Source organism: Drosophila sechellia, chromosome 3L (genome assembly GCF_004382195.2).
Source record: "Drosophila sechellia strain sech25 chromosome 3L, ASM438219v1, whole genome shotgun sequence".
In the NCBI taxonomy this organism is placed as follows: Eukaryota; Metazoa; Arthropoda; class Insecta; order Diptera; family Drosophilidae; genus Drosophila; species Drosophila sechellia.
In genome coordinates this window covers 1,937,870-1,964,197 of record NC_045951.1, presented here as the reverse complement: position 1 = coordinate 1,964,197, position 26,328 = coordinate 1,937,870, and the positions used below count along the sequence as shown (strand labels likewise).

The window sequence follows — 26,328 nt, the reverse complement described above, 5'->3', positions numbered from 1 at the left end:
TCAGTGTGTCAAAACAAAACCTAGAGCTCGATATTATAGTCTCCACACTGCACTATATAATTTTAAAAACAATATATCTTGTTAGCCTTATTTCGCTTTTCGGCATATCTGTTTTAATTAGCGCTACCGTATATATCGTCTGTTTTTGGCGCCCCTTGCAAGTGTGACCGTTCAGTGCGTTTGTTGTTTCCATTTATTGTCTTGTTTTTTTCGTCCTTCAGTGTTGAAGGAACTGCCGCCAGGATGGCAGATGTAAGCCTTTTTTTTGGCGGTTTGCCGGCCATTCTCCTGAAACCGGATACAATTTACCGCATTGGGAGGCAGAAAGGCCTGGAAATAAGCATCGCCGATGAGGTAAATTGGCCCTTACTTACACATTCCACCTTTAATAACACCTATCCTGAATGGGCAGTCAATGGAGCTGGCCCACGCCACCGCCTGCATACTGCGCCGAGGTGTGGTGCGACTGGCCGCCCTGGTGGGCAAGATCTTTGTGAACGACCAGGAGGAGACCGTGGTGGACATCGGCATGGAGGACGCCTTGGCCAGCAAGGTGAAACTCCGCTTTGGCAATGTGGAGGCCAGGCTGGAGTTTGGAGAAGATCACGATGAGGTAAGAGCCCCAAATGCCATTCTTACAGGATCTATAACTAAATGCCTACCCTTCGGTCAGGTCCACGACAGCAGCGGATTCGGGGAATGCCTGAAGAACGGATTAAACAACACGACCTTAGACAGCATGGATGTTCCAGAAACACAGCCTCCATCCGCCAACACATCAGTCAACACAACGTCAGATAGCTTATTCATACCCGAGACCCAGGCGGTGGTCTGCGAAAGGCCTTCGACCGGCGAAAGAGTGTCGCTGGGCGAAGACTTCATGATACCCGAAACGCAGGACATGCTTGCGGATCTTCCACCTGAACCACCAGTGTTTAAACCCCCGCTTATTCCTGTAGTTGATAACCCAGATCCGACGATGAACAGCGATGGGGAATCATCTCAGGGCAGCATTATACGCATGTGCACCCAGGATTATAATGAGGATGCCATTGATGACTTCGATACCTCTCAGGTCCTTTGCGATGTTCTGCTGCCTCTTCCGCCGCCACCAGCACCCATTAAAGGTCTTGAAAATCAGGACACTAAGCGGGGTATGTGCATCCATTAAAACTGGTATCTTTTAATAATGTGCGCTTTCTTAGATCAACTGGACACCACCGACATGGAAATGAGTGCCTTGAACTGGTCGGCTAGCAATTCCAAATGCTGTGCCCTGAGTAGCACCAAAGCGGATGATATACTGTCGCGTGTCGATGCCTGCATTACACCCGATTTGACCGCTCCCTCCGTAGATAGAAATATCTGCACACCCGATCTATTTAACCTGATTATGGTAAGGGATGGGAGGCGCGATGGCTCCAGCAGTCCAGATCCGTTCGTTCGTCCTGCGGACAATACAAATACCGCCACACCACAGTTTGGCGGAGTTAAACAGCTGGTTGTGGCGACAATTGAGACCCCCACTGCCACTCCTGACACGAATAGCCCATCTAGTCAGGAAAAGAATCAAGATATGATAGACACTCAACGATTTCCACGACATAAATTGTTGGAAAGTGACGAGGAAGACAATGAGCAAAACAACCAAGACTTCGTGGCTACTCAGGCGTTTAACTTAGGACGTCCGCAGGCACCAGAAGGTAATGAAGCCAATCAAGATTTCATAGCGACACAGGCCTTTAACTTGGCACCGCCACAAAAAGTTGATTCACCTAAACCCTCTACAGCTAATGATGCGCCCAACCAAGATTTTATAGAAACTCAGGCATTTAACTTAGGACTCCCACAAGAAAACATTGCTTCACCAGAAAATAATGAGACTTCCAACCAAGATTTGATAGCCACTCAAGCATTTCCCGCCAAGATCAATAGTTCTCGATGCCAGGACTTTGTAGCCACGCAACCTTTTCATGTGGTCAACCAGCACGTTGTGAGTTTACAAGACAAAGAGAACATTCCACTTAAAGACAGTGCAAAACTTGCACCAGGTAAGAACACCAAAGTAGTTCCGCATTATGGATCTGAAAAATAAATAACTTTCCAGATTTGAAATTCCTTGAAGAAGAAATTCCTTGCAGTGATATAGATGCTGTGCTCAATGAAATGATTTCAGGGACTGTGACAACGTCGCCTGTAAATCCCAATGAAGAGTCGATACCATTTTTTGAGCCGTGCGTGATCAAGGATAAGAATCACTATCAGAAGGTAACCTAAACCAAAACTCTAAGCATAGATTGCGTTATTATATATTTCCTCCCAGATCTGTCAGATTGAAGGCGTTTTTAGTAACGTGAGTAACAAAAGTCGGGGGCGCACTGATGGAACTGGTTTTGGCCGTCTCAAACGAACGGCCAAATCGGAATCTCCTCCAGGAACCCGTAGGTCAATCGCAAATGAAGCTATAATTGAAGAATCTAAAATCCATTAAATTTACAGCAAGCCGTAAGGGCAGACGAATATCGGAGGATTCTGAGAAACCAGGAAGTAACTTCAAAGAACGGCTAAACAATTTAGTGGATAAAAAATCGGAAGGTAAGCTATCCTATAATTTTTTATTGAACAAAACCTTATTTATATTCCAATTTGTAGCCCTTAACAAGTCGGTTATCGGGGAACATGGCATCGATTCCATTCCAGAAGAGATAACAAAGGAAGACAAATCGGACTCAGAAGAGGAAGCCGATTCTTTCAAAAATGTTGTTAATCAATTGCAGTCCCGTAGAAGCCGAATCCAAAGTCGCCTTGGTACTCCAGGAAGCTCTTTAGAAAGGAATGAAGTCAACGCCGACATGCTGGATAAATCTAACGAAGAGCCACCTACAAAAAATATACGTGCTAGAAAGCCCAAGAAGGCGGATACTAAAGAGCCAGACTCATCCAAGGATATTCCCAAGCCTACCGCAAGAACCAGGCGCCAAACCAGCGATGAAGATGATCGAATGCCTGGTCTGGGAAAAGGAAGAAAGGCCAAGAACGCTGCGTCGAGTAAGGCAGACACATGTAAGAATATTGAAAGGGCCAAAGGCTCGAAGAGAGTCACACGACAAAATAGCGCTGATGATGCCGAGTTGCTTGAGGAAGACAGTTCTGTCCAGACAGAAAGAGGAAAAAAGGCTAAGAAGGTCAAGTCAAGTAAAGAGGAAACGTCAAAAGATATTCCCAAGGCAAAACCCAGAACAAGGCGGCAAACTGCCGACGAAGACGCTATGACACCAAAGGCAGAAAAAGAAAGACAGGTTCAGGGGGAAGAACCCAAGGATATTCCCAAGCCAGCGGCCAGAACCAGGCGAAAAGCTAGCGCTGAAGAGACTGTGAGCGTAACAGAAGCTGTCAAACCGAAAAGAGGTGGAAAGGCCAAGAAAACCGAGACTACCACAGCTGAGGCAACTGTCAATAAGCCTATGATTAGAACCAGGCGCATAACAATTTCCGAAGGTTGCAGCACCCAGACTAAAGTAAAAGCAGCGGGTGCATTAATTAAACGTGCGGTTGTCCGCATTTCCAGAGTAAGCATAGAACAACTCGAGTCTTCCACAAGCGCTGGAAATAATGCCAAGGTAACTGGACCTACCAAGTCGTGTTCTGCAACGCCCTTAAATGAAGAGCCATCATCTAGCTCAGCTGCAGCCAAGGGGCCAAATGTATCTACAGCAATTACACGCACAACCAGGACAACTCGTGCTGCCACGTCGGGTTCGGCAACTCCTATTGCCGATCAGTTATCCACCACTGGCAAGCGACCTAAGCGTTTAGCATCTGGCGAAGAGCCCACGTCCAGCTCGGACGTCCCTACCAAGAAGCCTAAAATGTCTGCTGACGAAGTCCTGAAGAACAGATCAGGCGCTAGTAAGTTTAATACTTATTGTTGATGAACTATTAGCACATTTACCTGTCTTTTCAGCTACAACGCGATTCAGTCAGCCGGATGCCGATCCCCTTAAAGGTAAATGCGTCCGCTTTAAGGTGTACACTCACCTTACTTTACACCATAATCTTTTTTTCTAGCACTAAACTTATACGTGAGGAAGGCCAAGACTACTACGGGCAAAATTAAGGTAGCGTTTACCATGTGCAATCGTCCAGCTTTGGAATCTGTCCTCAAGTCACTAAAGCGTAAGTAAACAGATCCCGCAAAGCAAGTTGAATTCTTAATAGATTTCCCCCCTTTCTAGACGTGGTGGAGATCACCGAAGATCCCTTGCAGTGCGACCTGCTTGTGATGGACAAGGGCGAGCGCACCTACAAGTTCCTAACAGTCATTGCTTCCAACAAACCAGTTCTATCCACCAATTGGCTGCACTCAGTGAAGAAGACCAGGAGCATCGACATAAAGGCAGACCATCTATTCAGCGACCCGACGTTTGAGGAGACCTACAAGTTCAAACCCTCCTCCGTACTGGAACACCCTCGCCTGCTGTATGGCATGCACTTTATGCTCGGACAAGACATAGTGCCAAAGGCGACCGAAATGAAAGGCAAGCCTAACTAGAAATCTTATTCCAACTATTGGCTAATCGGTAATCCCCCACAGTCATCATTCACAGCGCCGGCGGCAAGGTGCACGCCCAACCGCCTTCGCTGGCCATCAGCGTGGATCTGTACGTGGTCACCACCAGCAAGGATACGAAATCTAAGCGACGTCTGAACAACTATGAAAGGGTACACTTCATCAAAACCGAGGCTGTTATGCAGGCGCTTGTTCAACACAACATTGCAATGCTACAGGAGCACACGCTCAAACTTTAAACGTTATAGTTTTTTTAGGTGTTCTCCGCTTTCTGTTATCATTTGTTAGCCATTATTCAAAAATTGTACATCACACAGCGGAGTCCCAGCCGAAATCTCTTTTATGCTATTTGTATTATATATAATTGTTTGTATGTTTTTGGTTCCATCATAACTGTGGCCACACAATATTTACTTGTTACTTTCCTAATGCCTGTCAAATACATCAATTACATACGTCTAACACTACTCCATCTTTTTTCGCTTCGAGCCGGTGGGCTTGTCGAACTGCTGCCTCATGCCGCCGGCGTGTTCGTTGTGGAACTTGATGTTGCTGGATGACTCGGCGTACCAGGGCGAGTCGAACTTGGTGGTGTCCTGGTCCACTAAATGCGTGTACTTGGTGCGCCCGCAGCGGCCGAAGTTCTTCACCTGCATCACCTTGGGCAGGATGGTCTTGTCGAAGTGATCCTCCAGCGTGGCCTGGGCGAAGTCGCGCTTGAGGACGTCGTTCTCCTCATCCAGGTAGAAGGCACCACGATGATAGTACTTCTGCAGGAACTTGTACTTGCCCTTGGTGGCCTTGTTGGTGACCACCTTGGGGTTCTGGCGCAGCTCCTGGCGTCGCTCCTCTTCGGTCATGTTGCGCATGCGATCAATGTCCAGCTTCTCGCGTTCGACGCTGAAAGAAAAGGGAAAGAATTGTTAAAAAGGAATTCCTAAAGCAATTTGATGTCCATGTACTTATCACGCTCTTCGCGATCCCGCTTCATTCGCTTGAGCTCACGCAGCTTCCAGGCCTCGTATTCCACCTCGTCGTTTTCGTCGTCCGTGCACACGTCCTCAATGCAGGCCTCATTGGTCTCCGGCTTGGTCTTCTCCAGATCTTTCTTGACGCTCTCCTCGACCATTCGCAGGGTGGCTCTTCTGCGCTCCTTGGCTGCCCGCTTGGCCTCCGCCTCCAGCTGCTTCTGTTTCTGAGCCTCTCGCTCCTTCTCCTGGATGGTGGCACGATCTCTCTTTCGGACGAAGAGCGGCTTCAGGCGGGGTTCGTTGTCCTCTTCGCTTTCGGTCTCCTCCTCGTACTCGGAGCTTTCTGATTCGGAGGATTCTGACTGTTTCTCATCCTCTTTCTGTAGCACCTCTTCCTCTCGCTGTTGCTGCAGCATGCGGGATCTCAGCTTTGTGCGCCGGTTCTCCAGCTCTGTGTCGCTGAGCTCGGCATCCGTGTCGGATTCGGATGCCAGTGTGATCTTGTTGGTGCCCCGCTGAATCGCTCCCTGTGCTCCCTCGTCTTCCTCCTCGTCCTCGCTGTCGCTCTCCATGATTTCCGGTTCGTGGATGTGTCGGTGGCGCTCTCTGCGCTCGCGCTCCATGTCCTCCATGTCGACGGGTCGCTGCCGCAATCTTCGTAGGCGTGGATCGTCCACCTCGGCGTCGTCTTCCTCCTGGCCCTCACCCGCCGCCCGCTCCTCGCCCTCCGCGCTACCGCCTTGACGGGAGAGCTCCAGCTTATGTCGTTCCGCCTTGTGGCGCTCCAGGCGCTTCCTGGTGTCAATGAAGTCATCGTCGTCGCTCTCCTCCGAACTGGAGTCCGCACGGGCGTAGTCGGGTCGCTTTCCGGATATGTATCGCTGCACCTTCACCTTTTGCATGGACAATTCACCTATTGAAAAGATATGCAGTTTATAAACAATTTCTGGTTGGGATCGAGCTCCACTGTTTACCTTTCTCATTGCGCATGGGAATGGCGCCCGCTGTGCTCTGGATCCCAGAAGCGGCGGCGGCGGCGGCTGCACTCATCGTGGTTTTAGCTTATATTTCACGGGTAATAAGCAAATCTTTGTAAATATTTCCTAAATAAAAGTATGGGAAATTAGAGGTGGAAAAAGGTATCTGATAATAATCGATTCTTTCCTTTCAAATATTATCGATGCCCATGTTTTATGCGAACAATACTGGCAGCTCAGCAAAGCCACAGTGGCAACGCTATCGAACTGGGCGCGCAATTTGAAATGTTAAAAAAGTTTTACTACATATATATGATAAATATTGAATTGTAATGACGGAAGTGCGATGACTTCGTAAAGCCAAAATTAAGGCCAGCAACTAATTGAGACATTCGATAATTGAAAATATTAATACACAGAAAGAAATGGAGCAATTAGGTTTATTGTTAGAAAACTATATATTGGAAAAAAGTATTGCAAGTAAGAAATTCGTTTTTATTTTGGAAAAAATTTGTTAATAAACATTGTGTTCCTTGGTGAAGAGAAAAATGTTCTTTTCTGTGCTGTTATTATTAACAAGTGTTTTAGAAAAGTCAACGCCCACTCTCATTAGTAGATTAATTGACTACTACGCTTTCTCCAATTCCAATTCGATGAATAGATGGAGGGTGGGGGCGCTTGATCTTGTGTAACGCCGGAATCGAATCCGAAATTCTTTTTATTGGTATTGCGTATTTTAAGTTTCGACAGCACGCAGCCAGCACGTGTGCAGATTGTCTTGTAATGTTTGGAAAACCGTTCTGATCTGATGTGATGTGATCCCCACCCAACCGGACCAAGGTCCGAAAGAACCACTTGGCGGACGAGGGGCTCGATCAGATTTGTGACGTCTCCGGCCACTTGCATCCGAGGAACAGAGTTAGCTGGATTTGCTTTGGATGGGTATGGGGATTTGGAATGGAATGGCATGGGATGAGATCGTTTCGGGCCTAGACACTGAGACGCATTTGCCGAACTGCTTTTAACTGCTTTTCGTCGGCTGAGGTAGTTGAATGGCCAAGATTTACATGAGACTGTTAGTTAACGACATGGCGGGCATATTTAATTAATGCAACACGCTTCATGCTTAAGTGCATATCTGCCTAGCTAACTCACTGACCTTTAGAAAAATGGGCGTTGATTTGAAGACTTTCCGCTCGGGGGGAAGTACCTGCTGAATATTTGGAGACCACATTTCAGTGCTTAGGATCCCCTTCCTTTTGCCACTACATACAAGATGCATACATACATCAATTTATTGCGATTGGAACTCTTTTTGAACTGACCGGCGACGTTTCGATTTAAATTTAAATGCAAACTGGGAATATATTTCAATTAGAATTAAACACCCACACTGGCGCACATGAATTGTAAACAAATAATTTTCTATTAGCGGGAGAAAGAGTGTCATGCCTGATCAAAATCGTACCAGATCGAACTCGTTATCGTTATCCAAGTAAAACACCACATAGCCAGCAATTGAGGCGAGGCGACAAGTGTACAAAAACGAAAGATATAATCGTTTCCATTATTAATTGGCGCACTTTTCGCCTTTGTGACTCGGTCTCGAGTTACTTAAAAGGTAATAAAGGGTGAGACAAATGGAAATATTTACACATCACGCAATCCCAAACTGGCCAAGAACCAGCAATTAAACTTTTCTGTTTGTTTACAGCGCATTTCACTTGGCTCAACTTGTCACCCAGCCAATTGACAGTCGCCATCGAGGGATATGCAAAGGAGTTGGAAAATACCGGATATTTTCCGGCCTTTCGTGGAGCGTCTTCTGCAGAATTGAAATGAATCTTCGCATATGAATCAGAGCGTTGCAATTCCCTGAAATTAATTGACAGAAATTTAGGAAACGGTTTGGCAAACATTTATTCACGATTTTCAATTAAACGTTTCCTTCTTAATCATTTTTTTTTAATACCCATACTTTCTCAATCTACTAAGCTTTTAATTTTAAGTCCTATATGATTGCATTCTTATACTTGATGCCAATCTACTATACTATTTCATTGGAATCCATAATGTCTTCGGTCTAATTTTTTAAAATATATTGTGCTGAGAGTCAGTTGAAAATAAGTTGCCTATATCTTAGCACTCCACACGACCATTGGCTGGCGATCGAGTTTCCCTCTCCGTGGAGATCGGCGATATCATATCCGGCGACGCTTCGCCTGCTCTTAGATCGGCTTGCTCTCTTCTTCGCTTTTCAGACCCCAAAGAGATTTCGATGGTGGGGTTCCCGAAGCTGAGGCTGGGAGCCCGAGATCTGAGATCCGAGGCCTGAGATCCGAGATCTGTGATTTGCCTGCGCCGCCTTGGGTGTTGTATAAAATAGCGTAACGGCCGCTTGCAAAACTCATTCATTTAAAAATTGTCAATACGTTCGAACAGCGATCGACGAGCTGGGAAAACAGGGAACAACTAGTGCTCAAAGTGAAGATAACTACGGAAAGGACTCGGCTCGAGGGACCAAATCCAAGCAGTGATCAGTTTGTTTAGTGACTAACTAAGAAAACACGTTAATGAAATACAGAAACAATCGTGGCACAATATTGCAAATCCAGTTCAGAACATTTCTAAGATACAGTGAAGCAAACCTAATTCCATTTGAGAGCTAAACGAAGACGACAACCGAAGGATATCGAATTTGACGAATTGGAAAGTTACTAACCAAGGTGAGAAGTAGATCAGTTTGTGATCAGTGAAAGCGGCCAGTGAGTTATTTTGAACTTTATCACTGATAAGCACAAACAAGACAGTATAATTGGTAGTTGCGAAATATCTCAGGCCGGAACGGTAAAAAGTATTAGCCAAAAGGAAATGTATTCCAATTACTCATGGCTAACTAGAGTAAAAAGTTGCGAGGGCAAAAACAATTTGTAAAATGCATTTGCCGAACAAGCTAATAAAGCTGAAAGTATTTATCCCCATTCCGAAGGTATTTAAATATTGTCGCTTGTTACTTCACTCTGTTTTTGAGCCGGCTAATCTCGCAGTTGAACTAGGTAATGTTTGCAGCTGTCGTGGCCGTGGAAAATCGCCCTGCTTGCGATTGGTATCTTCTGCCAACTTGTCAAGTGGTCTATTTTGTTTAAATTAATTATAATAGAATAGAAGCGAGTTCGCCCAGACGAGAAAAAAAAGCCGAGGAAAGCAACACAAAACACGCATATTAATTGGGCTCGAAGACGATGATGATGCCATTTAATGGAAGCGAAGGGCCCTTGGAATGGGCTGGGGGAAAGTCCACCAATTAAGCCAGACGCCTGTCCTCAACCAGAGCCCACAATTCATTTGACCCGTGTGTTCTTCCACCAAGGAAATCGGGTTTCACCCCAAAGATAAATAGACAACAAACAAATAAACAATTAATATAGTTTCTTAGTTTAGAAGTTTGTAAACTTGAATAAAATATACAATATTTTATTCCAAGATGAGCTAGAAACTAGAAGGAGCCTAGACCATTCCTTACTGGTATTTTCTCTCTGTGCATCTGGCCATCTCTTCTGGTCGGGCCTTTTGCTCTTAGTTTCCGGCATTGCCTTCGGAGACTTGGAAGCTGCTCTTCGAAGATTCGCCGAGCGATGGCGAATTTCTGGCCCAAACCGGCGCAATCCGGCTCAGTCCAATGGCCACCGATCTAAACCAGTTGAATTCGCTTAAATCTCGATTGGCGCGCTCGCACTCCCCATTTTCGCTCAAACATTGTAGCCCTATCTATTCGCCATTCAGGCCATATGGTGCATACATGTCCATGTCGCACAGGAGCAGCTTTTCTCAAATGGTTTGATTGGCCGGAAAAGTGGGCGGGGGCAGAAGAAGCAGGAGGCGGAGGCGGGAGGAGGAGGCGCCATGGCTTCTGGTCTCATCAAGAGTAATTGTCGAGTGTTGGGGATCAATTGAATGGGAAGTGATTGCCATCGTTGATCGGTTGCAGAATGTGTGTTTTATGATTTAACAATTAAGAGGAGACGTAATAAATTCAAGTTACTCAAAGATAAGGCTTGTGTAATGAATTCAAATACTTGACAATTAAAACGACAAGTAATTGCATATATCAGCAAGGAAATGGAATGAACTACGTGGTGCCACAGAAAAGTGTGTTACAGATCGAGCACCATTACGCAATGGAATGCATCCTAGAATTTGCGTGGCATTAAACCAAATATCTTACCAAATTCCCTACCACTTGCAAGCCGTGCGATTTCTTTTGGCCAGAAATAACCAGTTTGAATAAATCAACGACCAGTTTGAGGCAGCTTTCTGCTGGGTCTTCTTGCTCTTCGCCCGTCCACTTGTAACTCCAAAAGAGCCATAACTATGGATCTGGGAATCCGAAATCCACAATCCGAAAAAGAAATATCACCCGAAAAAAGAGCGTTGCCTTGACTGCCGCCCCATGAAGAAAACATATTAATCATAAAGCAATTACGCTCAAATGGAATTGTTTGTATAAGGAAATAATGTATTTGTACTTGAACATGAGACGCTGGCCAATGGCCAATGGTCGATGGTCGATGGCCTCCCCTCCTCCGGATCCAGAGGCACAGATCCAGATCGTTTGGTTAATTAATTAATGGGCCCCAAGATGACCCCAAGTGTGACACCCACGGTGCTATGGGGCTTTGTAATGCCGCCTCGTTGCAATTCCTCTTCGCGAACCTTGATCTTGCCAGTGATCCAAGTCTAAATCGCTTCCGATCCGATCTCGTTTCAGTTTGCACACACGTCGCCGGGTGGAAAGTCGGCTGGAGAAAGTGATCTCCCGGAAATCGCCATCCTTCGATCCCCAACCCTAGTCCTTGCTCGTGATCCAGGATGTTCGCCACCCAGGACACTATTCTGAAGTTGCTGACCCTGTGCGCCCTGGCACATTCTATAACCGCATTGGCCCTGCAGGAACGGTCTCCGACTCCAGGAGGATCTGCTCCCTTGGATTCCAGCCACAAGTACTTGATCGTGCGCGGGGAGTCGCCCAGCGAATCCCAGGAGCATGTGGAGTTCGATAATGCCGCCACCCTGCTCCTGAGAGCCTTCAAGAACCAACAGATTCCCGCCTCCGGGGAGCTGGAGGAATGCAGTGCGCCCAGTCACAAGGCCACCTTCTCGGGGTACGACTACGTGATCCTGCTGGGCATGCTGGTCATCTCGCTTGGCATCGGCATCTTCTATGGCTTCTTCCAGAAGGGCGGCAGCTCGTCCAACGAGTTCCTGCTGGGCTCCGAGATGAGCATCTTCCCGGTGACACTTAGTCTCACGACCAGCTTCATCACGGCCATCGAACTGCTGGGAAATCCCTCCGAGATGTACTTTCAGGGCACCCAGTTTGTGCTCATCGTAATACCCATGGTGCTGGTCATTCCGGTGGCTGTGAAAATCTTCTATCCCATTTACTTCAAAATGGAGCTCACCAGCTGCTACGAGTATCTGGGCATTCGGTTTGGCAAGGAGATCAGGATTCTGGGAGCAGTGCTCTATGTCATTCAGGTGGGTTCTGGGTTTTTCCTCGAAGATGGATGATATTTACATAAACTCCTTCTTAAGATGTGCTTCTACACGGCTGTGGCAGTCCTGGCCCCGGCAATTGCTCTGTCCAAGGCCACGGGACTGGACACCAAAATCGCTGTGGTCCTGATCTATGTGGTCTGCGTTTTCTACTCCTCTCAGGGAGGCATGAAGGCTGTGGTCATTGCAGACTCCTTCCAGGTGAGTTCCGAGATGGGACCACTCTCCTATATGAGAAGATATATCTAAATCCTTTTAGGCTGCTGTCCTGGCTGTATCCTTGGTACTGATCGTGGGCTTGGGCTGCTTCTATACTGGAAATCCAATCGAGGTCTTCCAGACTGCTTCCGACCACAATCGCTTGGAGTTCTTCAAGTGAGTTAAGCCAAATGAATCCAAGGACCTTAATAAAATCGTTAATCCTGCAGCATGGATCCCGATCCCACAACCCGTCACACCGTCTGGTCGGTGGTCATTGGTGGCTTTTTCTACTGGACCTCGTTGTTCTGCACCAATCAGGCGTCCGTTCAGAAATGCATGTCTTTGAAGTCCTTGAGGCTGGCCAAGATTGCTCTGGGCTTTGCCATTGTCGGCTTGATTGTGGTCTTCCTGCTGAACTTCTACACGGGTCTGATGGTCTTCACCCACTATGCGGACTGCGATCCTTTGACTGCGGGACGTATTTCAGCCACGGATCAGTTGTTGCCCTACTACGTAATTAATACCTACGAGCACATTAACTCAGTGGCGGGAATCTTTGTGGCTGGCATCTTTGCTGCCAGCTTGGGGTGAGCTCTTAAACTCCTGGAGAGCTTATGGAAGTCTTATTCAAAGTTTTTCCCTTTTCAAAAACAGAACCGTGGCCTCTGCCTTGAACTCCCTGTCCGCTGTGACCTGCGAGGATCTGCTGGTCAATGGCATGAACATCAAAATCTCACCTGAGAAGGGAGCCACCTATGCCAAGTGGATGTCCCTGGGCTTTGGCATCGCCTCCTTCGGCCTGGTCTTCATCGTGGAGCACCTGGGTGGAGTCCTGCAGGCCACGCTGACCCTCAATGGACTGATTGGTGGTGTCACCTTGGGTCTCTTCGTCCTGGGAATCGCCTGCAAACAGGCCAATACCAAGGGTGCCTTCTACGGAGGACTCTTGTCCCTGGCCCTGGTTATATTCGTGGGCGTGGTGGCACAAATTGTGAGTGTGCAGCAGCCCGCGTTGCCCACATCCATCGACAAATGCGACTGCCATGTGAACATGACGAACATCATTGGCAGCTTGCTAACAGAACCTGTGGAAGTCATTGAGGAGGGGGGATTCACGTAAGATAACATTAAAGGATCTACTATAGAGCTTACTAATTCATGATTTACAGATCTTGGCCCATTTTCCGGCTGAGCTACATGTGGTACAGCATGATCGGCTGTCTACTCACCGTCTTCCTGGGCTGGTTCATTTCGCTGATCATTGACTTCATCCAGCGACGCAATGTGCTGAAGATCACCGGCAAGGGCATCGACAATCCTGCCGTTTCCGAGGAGATCTTCAAGAGCGACTCCCAGGTGCAGTACACCACCACGACGGTGATTGGCGATCCGCGAGAGCTCACAACTGACGAGGGGCATGTGAACCATGCCATTCGCATTGACGACGAATAGAACTCGAAGCCAAAACTCGAACTCTGGCGGGGATCGACGCTCCCCACCGGCGAATTCCTTGTGTAACCTCCATGTAACCTCCATGTACAAAGACCAGTCGCAATCTGTTAACTGTCCTAGTTTAGTCGAAAAAGTGATTTATAGTTTTTAAGTCCCAGCCGAGGTTGTTGGCTCAGTACACACACTTACTAATGTTACTACGAAATGATTTTATCTTTAGTTCGTTTTAAGCCACCTAATAAAACCTATATATTCCTGATCAGCGTTGGTTGCTGAAGTGTCAAGTGATCCTTGCATCAGTATGGGCATTATGATTTTCAAAGGAGTTTATTTCGTTTTGGAATTTAAATTCGAAAAAATATCATACACATATTAAATACAATAAGTTGAATGCATCAATAAATTTACAATTAAAACATATATGTACACGGCCCGTTGCAGCTCCATCTTCGCCTCCAGTCGCAAATCACGTCACGCTGATCTCCTCGTCACTGTCCGAGTTGGAGTCGTCGTAGTCATCGTAGTAGAGCTTCATGAACTCGGAGCCACCTTGGTGCTGCTGCTGCGCATGCTGCTGCTGCGTGTGCTGCTGCTGTTGCTGTTGTTGCTGCTGCTGCTGGTGATGATGATGCAGCTGCGCAGCCGCGGCGGCGGCGGCCAGCTCCACCTCTCGCATGGCACTGAAATGCGGGGAGTGGTGCAGCTGCTGCTGCAGTTGCTCGAACCGGCGCTGCTTGGCCTCCTGGATACTGTTCTCCAGCTTGAACTTCAGATCGGCGGCCACCAGCTGCTTCTGCATCTCGGCATTTATCTTGGCCTGGAACTCGGAGGCAGTCACACCGGGCGGCGAGGAGGCGGCGGATGAAACGGTTGTGCCCGGCAGCGGAGTGGGCGTGGCCGTCGCCGATTGATCGCCCATTTTGAGGCTGGTGAGGAGCGGAGGCGGCGAGCTGATCTGGAGGCCGTAGCCCACGGAGGGGGAGCTCCTGCTGCTGACGGATTGCGGGGACTTGGGCGTGACAGCTGCCGTCGGCGGTTCATCTTTGGCCACCGCTCCCGGCGGTGGCGGCGTGGCACTGCCATTGGGCGAGAGCAGTGAGGGCGAGAGGGGCGTCAGTGGTCGATCGCACTTGGCATCGCTCAAGTCAGGATTCGGGTTGTTCTTGTTGGGCAGCGTCTGGTCGCGGGAACCGCCGCTGGCCAGGAGCTCCCGCTCCTTGGAGTTCCGCCACTTCATGCGCCGGTTTTGAAACCAAATTTTCACCTGCAAATGAAGGGGATAGATTGGTTTAAAAAAACACTCTGGAGTTGCATTGAAATGGGTAAATTGCGACTGTCCAGTGGATGGAAAGCTGTCCGGAGCAGCAGAGCTGGGATGACTATAGATCTGGAACTTTTCATGGCCGTCGGGTCGTGTGAGTGGTGTGGGTATCGGAATCCGCTTTTGGGAAAAGAAACTTCTGCCGGCTATCCGACGAAAACTTTTCTGTGGCAAATTGAATCTCGTACAGAACCCATACAGATCCGCCCGCCACCACCCCATTGGGGCGGGTCGTGTGTGGGGGCGTGGCCATGGACCGGCCAGAAGTTTGAACTGCACTGCCATCGCCAGACGACGGGCATATCCATAATAAATGCAAATTAGAGACATTTACCCAAAGCGGCTACAAATTGATTAGAGGCCGCACAGTGGTGCAAAATCAGTTGGTTTCAGTCAACAGTTTATCATAACTTACAATCCTTACTCCCCTCTTTGCAATATATAAACTATCTTGATGTGAAATTAATAATTTGTATATATATAAGTAATCTTAATGCTACCAACTCCTTTTGAAATCCCAATACTTGAAGTGCCCTTTCATAATCTACATTTGATATTTATTTATTTATGTATACTCCTCCCACGGTGCAGGCTGCAAAGTTGGTCCAGCAAAAATGCTGTAAGTCCTGTAACTCACTTCCTGCTATCCTTCGGTGGAGGGCTTAGCTCCCTGCATCTGACAGGCTAGCTGGGACACTTGAAGCAGATTGCAGGACTCGCCGGAGTCCTTGGCCCACCGCTCCTCCATGAGCTGTATTTGAGTTATTGTGCAGTCCTGCCCCCTGCTTCTTGTGAGTCTGCGACACAGCAGGACATTCGCACTTTGTAGCCAGGCACAACAATTTGCAACAATTTATGGGAGACCCACTCCCCGGTGGTAATTAGATTGTGACTTGATGTGAAATTTAAAGCAAATTGATGCGTAAAATGGGTGGGGAGCCCCCTCAATTAGACTTAAGCTCTGGTATTTATAAATAAATAAGTAAACAACGGCCATGAAAAGCCGCTGACATGTTGAACAACCGATTAACCGCAGAGATTCCTTGGAAACACCCAACTCCCAGTGGCACGTGCCTGATTTTGGGTTCTCTCTGGGCTTCTCGGTTCGCTGTTCCGCTTACTTCCGGTCATCGAGTTTTTCAGCGTCTGTGTGGTGGAAAGCCAGATTTTCCCATTTTCCGCCACCCCGCCAGCCAGCAATTGAAATAATAAGCTCAGGCGGCGATAAGATTAATGATTATGGCTCCGGCCGAAAGTCAGTCGTTTAATGAGGGAGGAATGGAACTTTGGGACCACTCTGGACCACCGTCGTCATCTTGTCATCGTCTGTTTCTGATGGAAATTAATTATAAAGCGTGCAGTTTAGTGTGCCAAGGAGCGGCGTCTGGACATCTCCGCTCCTTGTTCAGCTGTTGTTCCTCTATGAGCTTGTAGTGCTCCAAAACCAGTTTCGGGTCAGCTCAGATATTCCCTGATTAACAATCCTCTTCGGAAATTATAGAATTATCAACTGCACTCGATAGACCCCCAAATGAGCCGCGTTTAGTTGTGCGATGTTAGTCCGGCTTGTTAACAAATATTGGCCATGTAACGAGTTCCCCTCCCCCCTTTCCCTCTTCGCCAACCGACTAACCCGCAATTACTGTCTAACACAAAAATATTCGCTTCATTTTTCGCCGCTCATATAATAATTAAATTTATGCAAATATCTGTGCGAGGCGACAAATACTAAAATTCAATTGTTGTAAATAGCAATTAGCGGTTTCGAATAGAAGGCTTGTTTGTTTTATGTAGTATATTGTATTAAATTGTTATGAAATAAGCCAGGATAATATTGTCATGTCATCATTTTAATAGCTGTTTGATTTAGTTTGTTAGCAGTATAAATTTATAAATCAGAAGTTGAATAGAAAGTGGTCAATTAGAATGAAGTTTTATTTATGAACGTTGCATTATTTGTGTTCTCAAAATCCTGGAGAACCCGTATTCATACTCCCTGGACATGAATACTTTAATAACTTCTGGTCTTCAACACAATTTCATTCTAGACTAAACTAGTTAACTTCTCCAAATAAAGTTCTTAAGCACCCATCTCATCTGGAAGTCCGGCTAAACGTTTTGCCACTTTGTTAAGACCCGACCTCTCAATATAATTCTACCCCCGCAGGAATTTGGGCCCATTCCATTGACAGTAAGCCAAAACGATAAGTAACATATTTTTCTGACACGCTGCCAGCATAACGCGCATGGAATTCGTTTGAAGTTTTTATAAACCAACCCGGAGGAGTCGGGCGGAAAGTGGGCTACAAATTGCTCCCTTCCACCGAACTTTCCTACCTCCCCTCGCTACACTTCTTTTTGTGCCGAAAATTGACTTTGGGCAATGAGCACAAGCTGTTGTTTTCGTGGGGGAGTCTCGAGTCCCAAATCCCGAATCCTGGCTTCGGCAACATATGTTAACTAATGAGGCTGGATGTCGGGGATGGATATAGTATATATATATATTCCACCCAGGAGCAGGCTGTCAGCCCATTTGGGCACCGAGGATGTCATTCGATATGCTGCGTAATAGCGTATTAAATAGTCTGCTACTATTTGCGAAAGTCATTCCGGCGGCAGTTGGCAGTGCGTTTTGGGTTACTGACCACGGTCCATTTCCATTGCCCATTTCCTCCCCTTTTTGTGGTTATTGTTTCGGGAGGAGCAGGCCAAGTGCTTGCCAAATACTTTGGCCTGTGGTCCACGACCGTTTATTTAGCAATTTGTCAACAATTTATTTTGTAACCAAAGCTGCGAATGATGGTTTTTAATGTTCGCCAATCGTTCGGCGTCGAGGGGGTTGCAAATTGGCAAATTGAAATGAAATGCGAGTTATGCTTAAGTGTTCTTTAATTTGGGAAGTCGAAGGATCAAACAGGATATTCTATTATTTTTTCAATGCTAATCAAATTAAAGTTATTGTGCAATCCTTTTGTTCAACTTTTTATCTCAAATCTCATCAACTTCTTTCTGATTATAAACCACTAAACTAGATTCAAGGATTACAAGGACCATAAAACCGAGGCAAACAGCATAAAAGACCAACCCATATAGGTTGTTAAATACCCTCGATTCCCATTCGGGGATTATTTATTGTGCAATTTGATTTAAAACCGCTGGCTTCTGTCGCCACCGCGAAAGAAATCGAAATTGCAAACCAAATAGAGGCAGACAAGCGAATGCTGTGGGAATCCCCCCGTGAATCCGGGCAAAGTACACAAAAGACAATCCAGACGAAATGGAAAATAAAAATATTTATAACGTGAAAATGCCAGGGGAGTGAAAGAGAGACGTGGGGAAATGGGTGGAAATTCCACAGTTGATTGCCGGGCGTTGGCGGGAATTTCCTTTATTCGAGCTGCGCGCTTCCTTTTTTTTACGCTCCCCAATTTATCGACAAATCAAAAACAGACGAATTTGTTTTGGACACGACACTTAAAAAGTTGCTCTGTGCGAAAGAGAGGGCAGCAGGCCAGACACGTGTGTGCGGGGGTTGAAGTGTCCGCACACACACATATATGAATATATATACTCCCGATCCTGGTCTTTTTGTGTCCTTGAGTCCTTGCGTATTGATTTAAAAATGCAAATCGCATTTGGCCTCAAGATGTTTTCATTTCCGCCGCGTGATTTTGGCAGCCGCCTGCGGCCAACTTTCAGCTTTCCCCCTTCCCTTTTTCCCATTTCCCACCGCCTTTGTCTTCGAGTGCCATTAATGGCAATTAAATTTATAGCCAGCGGATTATGAGGCTGGTAACTGTCACTTGCAGTTCGCCCTCGAAGGGGGCGTGACTGATTGAAGGAGTGTGCGCCGTGGGATTATATAGAGTTCATGAATCCTCAGTTATACTGTTCAATGCAGAAATGTATCTGCTGAATGGGGAGGATTGAGATATACGATTCTGTAAGCTTTTTGCTAAGTAATCTCACTTTTATTTTCCTCTTTTTAGTCATTAAATATAGCCAGCATGACTGAGTAATAACTATTCAAATGCTAATAACTATCTATCTTCGACGGCACTGCTCACGATAGTTCCCAGATATTTGGCACCAGACCTGCCAGCTAATAATGCATTCTGGACACAGATCAATCCATTAGTTAATAACACTCGGAACGTGACTTGCATCCAAAAAAGTGAAACCAAAAACCGCCCATAAATCGCGTTGCCCGCAATAAACGCTTCGGTTTTCGGGCGCCAGCGATTTTTCGAGTGCGTTTGTAAAAATCGCAATAAACGTTGCAATGAACAACACTCGAAATGATGAATCACCTGGGCATCGTCATCAATGCAGCGTTTGCCAAACCGCAGGGCACGCGACACTGGACAATGGAGTCCAGTCGAAGTCCTGAGCCCAGTCCACCCAGGCCACCAATTGCAGGGCAGTGCAATGTGTGCTGATATTTATGGCGCGCACTGTGCAGCAAAGTGAACAACAAGCGGCCGCAAAAAGTGCAGCAAAAGCAAGGATGGAGGCCCTTAAATCATGTTGCATACAACTAGGCGCAGTGCAATGCACCCACACTCAAGCAGCCGGCCACAAGGACTCACTCACACACCCACATATCCACACACCCACACACTCTCAACCTGTGTCACTCGAGTGTGAATATCCGCACTCGTCCATCACCCACTCCACATGGGAAAACTGAACCCCAGATCCGCACCCAAACCACTCGTTAGAAAGCCATCGTTAATGGAGCTCCCATCGCCGCCGGCTGGCCAACACTTTGTGTGTCCTTTGTCCTGTGTCCCCGTCACAATTCCCCACCCAGGATACAGATGCCAGGATCCAGAGTCCTGTGTCCAGCTTCCCGGGCTCCGGTCACCGCAAGCTGGACACCCGCTGCGATTTGATTGCGAATTTTTCTGACATTTTTGCCGTAGCCACCGGTTTTCTTTCAGATTTTTTCATCGCTGGGTTTTTTCCTGCCTTTTGTTTTACCATTTGACTCGCTCTCCATTTTCACACTTTGACAAACTGCAGTTTCAAGTGTTCAAGCCAAAGATTTATAGCTGAAGTCTAGGCAATGATCATCAAATAATAGTTGAAACTTTCAGGAGAATAAGTTTGAGCCGAAAATATAAGTCTAAGTTTATCATAGCCCCAAGTATATTAGCAAAAACAGCTGAGACTGAAAACTTATAATAGACTGCACATAAAAGTGGTTCATTACAAGGAAATTTACAATGCAGGCGGGTTCACTAATCCACATGGAACTAAGTAAACTTCATAAATTTAAGGCAACCCATCCCGCTAAAATCAATCATTTCACAATCACCATTATTCAACGCCGTAGCTTGTGGAGCAGATTTCGCAATTTCCATCTCACAGATACATTTTCACAAATGAAATACTGGACGATCTTTTTTCCGGACGCGGACATTATAAGATCATTAGGGCGTATGTGATCGATGGGGCAAATGTTTCGCCGAAAGGGGCGTGACCTGGCCGATGATGAGTTGATGAATTCCTGAGTTGCCTGCAACTGGACACGCTTATTGTGCAATTATGAAATTTTTATGAATCATTTGCCAGCGAAATGCTGCAAAAAGAGCTGCACTAATTTGGCGTGACATTGTCAGTCATCAGCAGCCTCCTCATCATCATCATCAGCATTTCAGGGGATGACTTCTGGCCGTGATTGAGTTGTGATCGATTACATTGTGACACGACCGAATTGGGCACGCAAATTGTTCGCCGCGCTGTGAAAGCGAAAAGGGCTCCTTTGGGCTTACAAAAATTAATTTAATTATTGCATGCCGCCGGGCTGGGAAAAAAGTGCGCAGCGCAATCAATGAAAACTGGCCGCCGTCTCAGGCGACATGAATTTCTTACAGCTCGTTATAATTTCATTATACTGCCACCTCGACCTCGGCTATATATCGGCTCTATATATAGTGTATATATGTACATAAGAAGGCGACTGCGCATTTCAAGGAGCACTGAACCCCCTCCCATTTTCCGCTTTTCTGCCATTTTCCCGTGCGCAGCCATTGCCGCCGAGCTTCCAGGGCGGAGTTTTCCCCACTCCGCTCGCTTTTTGTTCGAAGCGAAGTGGTTTTGGCCACTTTATACTATGCGAACTGCCTTTGTTGTCTGCTTATTAAAGCTGATTCGAAAAGTTGGCAACACGAAATTTTCGTAAGCGGTTAAATATATTTTATAATGGCATAATTCTGCGCTCATTACGCTTATTGATTTTTGTTTTGTTTATGAATGGCTTACACGAAATTTACTGAGTTTAGTGGGTAAAAAGTTTTTGCCTGGCCAAATGGGTTTTGAAATGCTAATTGAGTGTTGGGGGGAAAGTTTAGGGAAATTAGGGCACATGTGTGGTGCAAAAACGACGGCAAACTAGACGCAATAAATTTATTTGGTAGCCAAACTAGTAATTATATAACTTCAAAACAAAGAGCTTTTAAACTGGAGCGAAGGGATTTACTTTTATGTTCTTTCATGAAATTTTGGGGACATATATTGTGCGACTTTGAGAATCTATACAAAATGAATAAATAATGTAAAACCTTGCACTCTTTTAGGCACTTTCATCGGTGCAATAAGTTTAAACTATACCTTTAAGTGAAATGGGGAAACATAGTTATTGCAAATATCTTAAAAGAATGATGCAATAATCATAGGAATTGATGAATAAGAAATGCTGGGAATGGATTTAAATAAATTATGAGACTTGTAAAAACAAAAGATACTTTAAAGAAATTACTCTATAGCCTTGTATCAACAAATTAAATATCTACAAAATAAATGAAAACCAAAAATGTAAGTAGGGGGCAGCACCCGGATTTGAACCAGGGACCTGTCGAACTGCAGTCGAACGCTCTACCCCTGAGCTATGCCCCCAGTTGTATAATCCGCAATCACTTGGTTTATATAAACGAAATTCGGCAATTATGAACATATAACTCGTCTCACCTGAGAATCCTTCAGTCCCAGTCTCTCGGCCAGCTTCTTGCGATCCGGCTTGCTGATGTACTTCTGCTGCTGGAACCGCTTCTCCAGACCCTTCCTCTGGGAATCTGCAATGAGGGCGACCATTAGTTGAATTCCTTCGGGAGTGGGTGCCCCAACTACGCACCTGAGAAGACGGCACGCCGCATCATCCCACGGCGGGGCTTGCCACGCGTCGAGTGGGCCCAGGGGAATCCCTGGCCAGGAGGCAGGGGGAACACTTGGGCGCCAACTGCAATTGTTGCCGGGCGGAGTGGGGAAGAGAGAGGAAATGCATTAGACCAAAACACTTGTTAATGGGCACAGCGGGTGGCTCTGGACTCTGGTTGGGGATGTGACATTTGAAATATTCGACCATTAGGGGCATTGCACTTAGAAAAATAGCGCTTGAATTTGAGAAATTGAATCTATTAGACTATTCTAATATTTTTTACTATATCTGCTATATTTTTTTTTTGTTTTAATCCTTTTTATATACCTTACATAAGTTGAATAATATTTTTTTGGAGCATCTTACCACTCATGTAGGGATTGCGACAGTGCGCCAGCAGCGAGTGGAGGTGCGGGTGGTTGAGGGTGTGCGGCAGGAAGGGCGTGGGGCGGCTGGGCATGGGCTTGGCAATCACCGGCGGAGGAGGCGGTGGCGGCGGCGTCGGGTGTCCATGGCCATGGACAACACCACCACCACCACCACCTCCTCCTGCTCCTCCTGCGCCCAGCAACTGTTGTTGCTGCTGCTGCCTGTCTTGCGTTAATCTTCGACTGACGCTGCTGTCCTCGTCGGGATTGGTATTCGGCAGCTCGTGCGGTCGACCATCCTGGCCAGAATTGCCAGTGCCGCTGCCACTGCCATTGGCACTCGATGCGCCGTGATTGTTGTCGCTATCACTAATTGTGCTGCCAGGTGACGACGACGAGGATGCGGTTTGCGGTTGACAACTATTGCCGGGATGTTGCTGCTGTGCATGCTGCTGCTGCTGGTGATGCTGATGCGGCGGCAGTTGATGCGTTAGAAATGCGGGATGCGGAAAGTGGGCGTGCCCCGCCCCCGGATGGTGATGATGATGGTGATGCGGATGCTGATGTCCTGGCACTGCCAGCGGCTGGTGTTGCGGGTGGGGATGCGGATGCTGCTGCTGATGGTGTTGCTGATATTGATGCGAGTGCTGCTGCATGAAGTTTTGCTGCAGATAAGGCCATATATGCTGCGGTTGCATGAACTCTGTGGAGGAGAAGTGCCGGCACCATTAGTGGCGAGTGAGTCACTAAAGCGCTGTCCAAAATGGAGGCACTTGGCAAAACTAGGGAGTAGCATTTAATCAAACTCAATAAAGTAAAATTATAGTAACTTGATGTATCCTTCAACTTCGCATTGGTTGTATGCTAATTAATTCTCAGTCTTCTGTGCTTAAAACCACTTTGAAGTGTCAGATTGTCAGCCTTGAAAACAATCTGCCAAAGTCGTTATCCTGCCCCGAGACTTGGCTCATTCTCAAGGAGTCGTTGAAGCGCGTTATGTGCTGTCTTGCGAGTTTCCAGACAGGCGTCATGGCCCCCAAGTGCCACCCCCTCACACACACACACACACGCGCGCAGACAATGGGAAATGAAATCTGCTTTGAAGTGTCAGTGTGAAGTTGGCATAATTAAAGCAAACACAAGCTCCACGGTATAAAGGACTTCACGCACACACACAGATAGACAGGCAGACATACAGACGCAGGAGCTCGCACCTTGAGAGCAAAGTTTGGCGCCTTTGAAGGATATGCTGCATCCCCATTTGTATGGGAAGGATATCGGGGGATGGAATCTCGCCCTTGGAGCCCTGCGTGGCTGCATTTCATTCTCTAATTAAACACCCCAAAAAGGCAGCCGCCATGGCGGCTTTTCCCCATGTTGATTTGCCCCGCCCCCACCCCACACATCCTGACAAGCTGGCAGTGGCTGCAGGATATCCAGGATATGATTTTAATTCGATTAGAGAACTGAAACAATTAACGAATTAACGCCTCTTTAGTTTCGACATTGTGTGCGCGTTCAATCCGATGCTTTTGACTCCTGTGGCCAACGGCATTTTGCTCTGCGGAGCCCCGAAAATTTCCATTTCTATATGGCATCCTTGATTGTCCTTGTGTGTGTAGGAGAGTAGGAGTGCGCGGGTGTGTGTGTGGCACATGTGTGCCTAATGAGCGCACAAATTAAGTTATAATTGTTCGCTTTTGTTTGTTTTGTTCGTCGGCGGTTTACCGACTTTTCTGTATCTGCATCTGTGCTCCGAAAATGTGGAAAGTTTTTCGACTTATTGGTTTATGGCCCTGCAAAAAAGTTCATTTGTGGCAAGCTCTGGGGCAAAAAGCCGTTCATATTTCGGGGGGAAAATGTGCTAAGTGGATTATTGATTGAAATGCCATGGCAATTAGTTGGAATATGCGTAGGAGATTAACGGTCGAAAAAAGTTAGAAAGTGTGTGTGCCTAATGGCTGCGTTATTAAGGCATTAAAAGTTACTTATGCTGAAATAGTATTAGCTATTCTGGTTCTAATATAATACATATAAATAGTCATACTTCTGCATTTTAGCAACCTTTTTCGCCACGCTTTGGTCATAAAAAAACAGCACGATTTAACCCCAAAATATAGCCAATAAAATCCCATAAAAAATAGTGATAAAATACGGGAAATCAAAAGGTCTTGCCCACTCATTAATATGGAAAGTAAGCCGCGATGCCATAATCACATGACAATTAAATCCCACAATCCCCAGAAACACAAGAGAACAATTCTAAAAAACGGCCAAGGCAGGGCTGTTACATTGACTGATGGCCAATTGGATACGCCTACCTTCTGTCCCCCGCCCAGGACCTTTTCCATGTCCTATCTGGCATAGGGAATCCCATTCTCATTCTCATCCCCCGTTGTAAGCAGCACGCGGCAGAGGATCCTTCGCACCATATCCCATGCAGATCCTGGCGGAAGTGCGGATGTGGATGTGCATGGGACGAACTGGTTATGCGGCTTTGTCTTCCAGGGGCTTGGCTCAATAATTTAAACATGATTAGGCCTGGCTGTGTTTTTACAGCCTGCAGGATCAGCGGTGAAACGCCCCGAGGACTTAGGCCAACACACAATAAAGTCGCGGCGTAAAAACTAAGGCAACTGCGAAGTACCAGGACTTTGCGTCCTACCCTCGCGAGGAGTCTGCGGAAACTTTTGGGCCAGATTTGTTATTCTTTTGGCTTTTCATATTGCAATTGTGTTCGGTATTTTGTTTTCATTCGGCATTAGCCACGGCAAATTAATTGCCAAGCCTTTTTATAGCATTCTTTGAAGCAGCCCGCGGCGGAAACCTAATTGGAGGATACTATCTTGAGCCACTTCAGAATTAGAAGGGCTAAGGTAATTATAAAATATAATAATTTAGGCACAAAGGGGTGCCAGTGAAAACAACTTTCAAAGAGAAGGAAGAACGCAAGGACCTCAATGCAAACTACTAAGTTAAAAACAAAACAGATCTAGTACCCAACCATGTCTTACCATTTCTGACCCGGACTCCTTCCCGGGTGTCGCCAAGGATCGCGCTGACACTGAACTTGAGAATGGGCTTGCTGTTGGTATCCTTGAGGATGGTGTTGCCGACGGTCGGCATGCTGGGCTCCTTGGGCTCCACCTTGGGCAATTTGATTGACACGGGCTCGTCCACGTCGGCCAGCTCCTCCTCCAGCTCCTCGTCGAGGTCCATGTGTGGCTCCTCGCCCTCGACACTCCCAATATCGGCGACTATCTCGTCCACCGAGGAGGAACCATCGTCTTCGTCCATCTCCTCGATGCTGTCCACACTCTCGGCACGGATTTCGCGGCACTTGTCACATTTGTAGCCGCGCAACTTGGAGCAGCCACAGGACTCGGTGGACTGGTCCGCCGGATCCGCGGCATCCGTTCCCGTGCCCGTGGCCGACCGACGCGACAGGAGCATCTCGCTCAGGCTGGACTTCAGCTGGCTTTCCGTGTAGGTCTGCTGTGCGTGCAGAAGACTGTCCACGAGGAAGGCCGTAGACATAACGCGACGGAGCTGGCTGCTCTATATTTCCGTAGTCTCTAGTATCCGTACCCGTACTGATTCAATTCTCGTCTGTACCCGCCAGTTGTCGCGTTCGCGTCGAGTGCTCAATTCGAACTGAACTCGGTGGCAGAATGTCCTGGCAGGCGCAGGACGCAGCATCCGGGTGCGATTATGGGGTTGCTCGTCGTTGGTTGGTCCGCTTCTCCTGCCCAG

General features: G+C 46.9%; 4 protein-coding genes and 1 non-coding gene across 6 annotated transcripts; 2 read left to right on the top strand and 3 right to left on the bottom strand.

Moving 5' to 3' along the window:
• The first annotated feature begins 185 nt into the window (after window positions 1-185).
• Window positions 186-5,037, top strand: LOC6610430. 2 transcript variants are annotated; one of them, XM_032718208.1, is made up of 13 exons: window positions 186-354; window positions 413-613; window positions 674-1,154; window positions 1,206-1,703; window positions 1,767-2,051; window positions 2,108-2,268; window positions 2,324-2,441; window positions 2,500-2,595; window positions 2,653-3,909; window positions 3,965-4,006; window positions 4,069-4,176; window positions 4,236-4,538; window positions 4,595-5,037. In XM_032718208.1, exons 1-13 carry the CDS (start codon window positions 244-246, stop codon window positions 4,807-4,809), a joined length of 3,876 nt encoding a protein of 1,291 aa, XP_032574099.1. In that variant the 5' UTR covers window positions 186-243; the 3' UTR covers window positions 4,810-5,037. The 2 variants fall into 2 exon arrangements, with proteins under 2 accessions (XP_032574099.1, XP_032574098.1); XM_032718207.1 differs by having other exon boundaries at window positions 1,206-2,051.
• Window positions 4,925-6,675, bottom strand: LOC6610429 (microfibrillar-associated protein 1). Its single transcript, XM_002034974.2, has 3 exons — window positions 6,516-6,675; window positions 5,533-6,454; window positions 4,925-5,470 (listed from the first exon to the last, which is right to left on the bottom strand). The coding sequence occupies exons 1-3, from the start codon at window positions 6,589-6,591 to the stop codon at window positions 5,035-5,037; spliced, it is 1,434 nt and encodes a 477-aa protein (XP_002035010.2). The 5' UTR covers window positions 6,592-6,675; the 3' UTR covers window positions 4,925-5,034.
• Window positions 6,676-8,937: 2,262 nt separating this feature from the next.
• LOC6610427 (sodium-coupled monocarboxylate transporter 1) lies at window positions 8,938-14,011 on the top strand. The gene is made up of 7 exons (XM_002034972.2): window positions 8,938-9,244; window positions 11,287-12,056; window positions 12,114-12,275; window positions 12,334-12,449; window positions 12,503-12,862; window positions 12,930-13,391; window positions 13,445-14,011. Exons 2-7 carry the CDS (start codon window positions 11,388-11,390, stop codon window positions 13,725-13,727), a joined length of 2,052 nt encoding a protein of 683 aa, XP_002035008.1. The 5' UTR covers window positions 8,938-9,244; window positions 11,287-11,387; the 3' UTR covers window positions 13,728-14,011.
• Window positions 14,012-14,038: 27 nt separating this feature from the next.
• On the bottom strand, window positions 14,039-26,112 carry LOC6610425 (bromodomain-containing protein 4B). The gene is made up of 5 exons (XM_002034971.2): window positions 25,590-26,112; window positions 22,574-23,278; window positions 22,184-22,288; window positions 22,021-22,124; window positions 14,039-14,991 (listed from the first exon to the last, which is right to left on the bottom strand). Exons 1-5 carry the CDS (start codon window positions 26,110-26,112, stop codon window positions 14,194-14,196), a joined length of 2,235 nt encoding a protein of 744 aa, XP_002035007.2. The 3' UTR covers window positions 14,039-14,193.
• On the bottom strand, window positions 21,877-21,948 carry Trnac-gca. Its single transcript has one exon. It is a non-coding gene; the product is annotated as a tRNA-Cys (tRNA).
• Window positions 26,113-26,328: the final 216 nt, after the last annotated feature.

Bases quoted from the DNA above. Each gene is read 5' to 3' on its own strand.
- LOC6610425 (XM_002034971.2), bottom strand. From the start codon at position 26,112: ATGTCTACGGCCTTCCTCGTGGACAGTCTTCTGCACGCACAGCAGACC. The intron at 23,279-25,589 runs GTAAGACATGGT...TCTCCTCCACAG, and splicing joins AGGAGTCCGGGTCAGAAATG to AGTTCATGCAACCGCAGCAT. The intron at 14,992-22,020 runs GTGAGACGAGTT...CTTCATTTGCAG, and splicing joins TGGGACTGAAGGATTCTCAG to GTGAAAATTTGGTTTCAAAA.
- LOC6610430 (XM_032718207.1), top strand. From the start codon at position 244: ATGGCAGATGTAAGCCTTTTTTTTGGCGGTTTGCCGGCCATTCTCCTG. The intron at 2,052-2,107 runs GTAAGAACACCA...ATAACTTTCCAG, and splicing joins CAGTGCAAAACTTGCACCAG to ATTTGAAATTCCTTGAAGAA. The intron at 4,177-4,235 runs GTAAGTAAACAG...CCCCCTTTCTAG, and splicing joins TGTCCTCAAGTCACTAAAGC to ACGTGGTGGAGATCACCGAA.
- LOC6610427 (XM_002034972.2), top strand. From the start codon at position 11,388: ATGTTCGCCACCCAGGACACTATTCTGAAGTTGCTGACCCTGTGCGCC. The intron at 12,057-12,113 runs GTGGGTTCTGGG...CTCCTTCTTAAG, and splicing joins CAGTGCTCTATGTCATTCAG to ATGTGCTTCTACACGGCTGT. The intron at 12,450-12,502 runs GTGAGTTAAGCC...TTAATCCTGCAG, and splicing joins AATCGCTTGGAGTTCTTCAA to CATGGATCCCGATCCCACAA.
- LOC6610429 (XM_002034974.2), bottom strand. From the start codon at position 6,591: ATGAGTGCAGCCGCCGCCGCCGCCGCTTCTGGGATCCAGAGCACAGCG. The intron at 6,455-6,515 runs GTAAACAGTGGA...TCTTTTCAATAG, and splicing joins TCCCATGCGCAATGAGAAAG to GTGAATTGTCCATGCAAAAG. The intron at 5,471-5,532 runs GTACATGGACAT...CTTTTCTTTCAG, and splicing joins GATCGCGAAGAGCGTGATAA to CGTCGAACGCGAGAAGCTGG.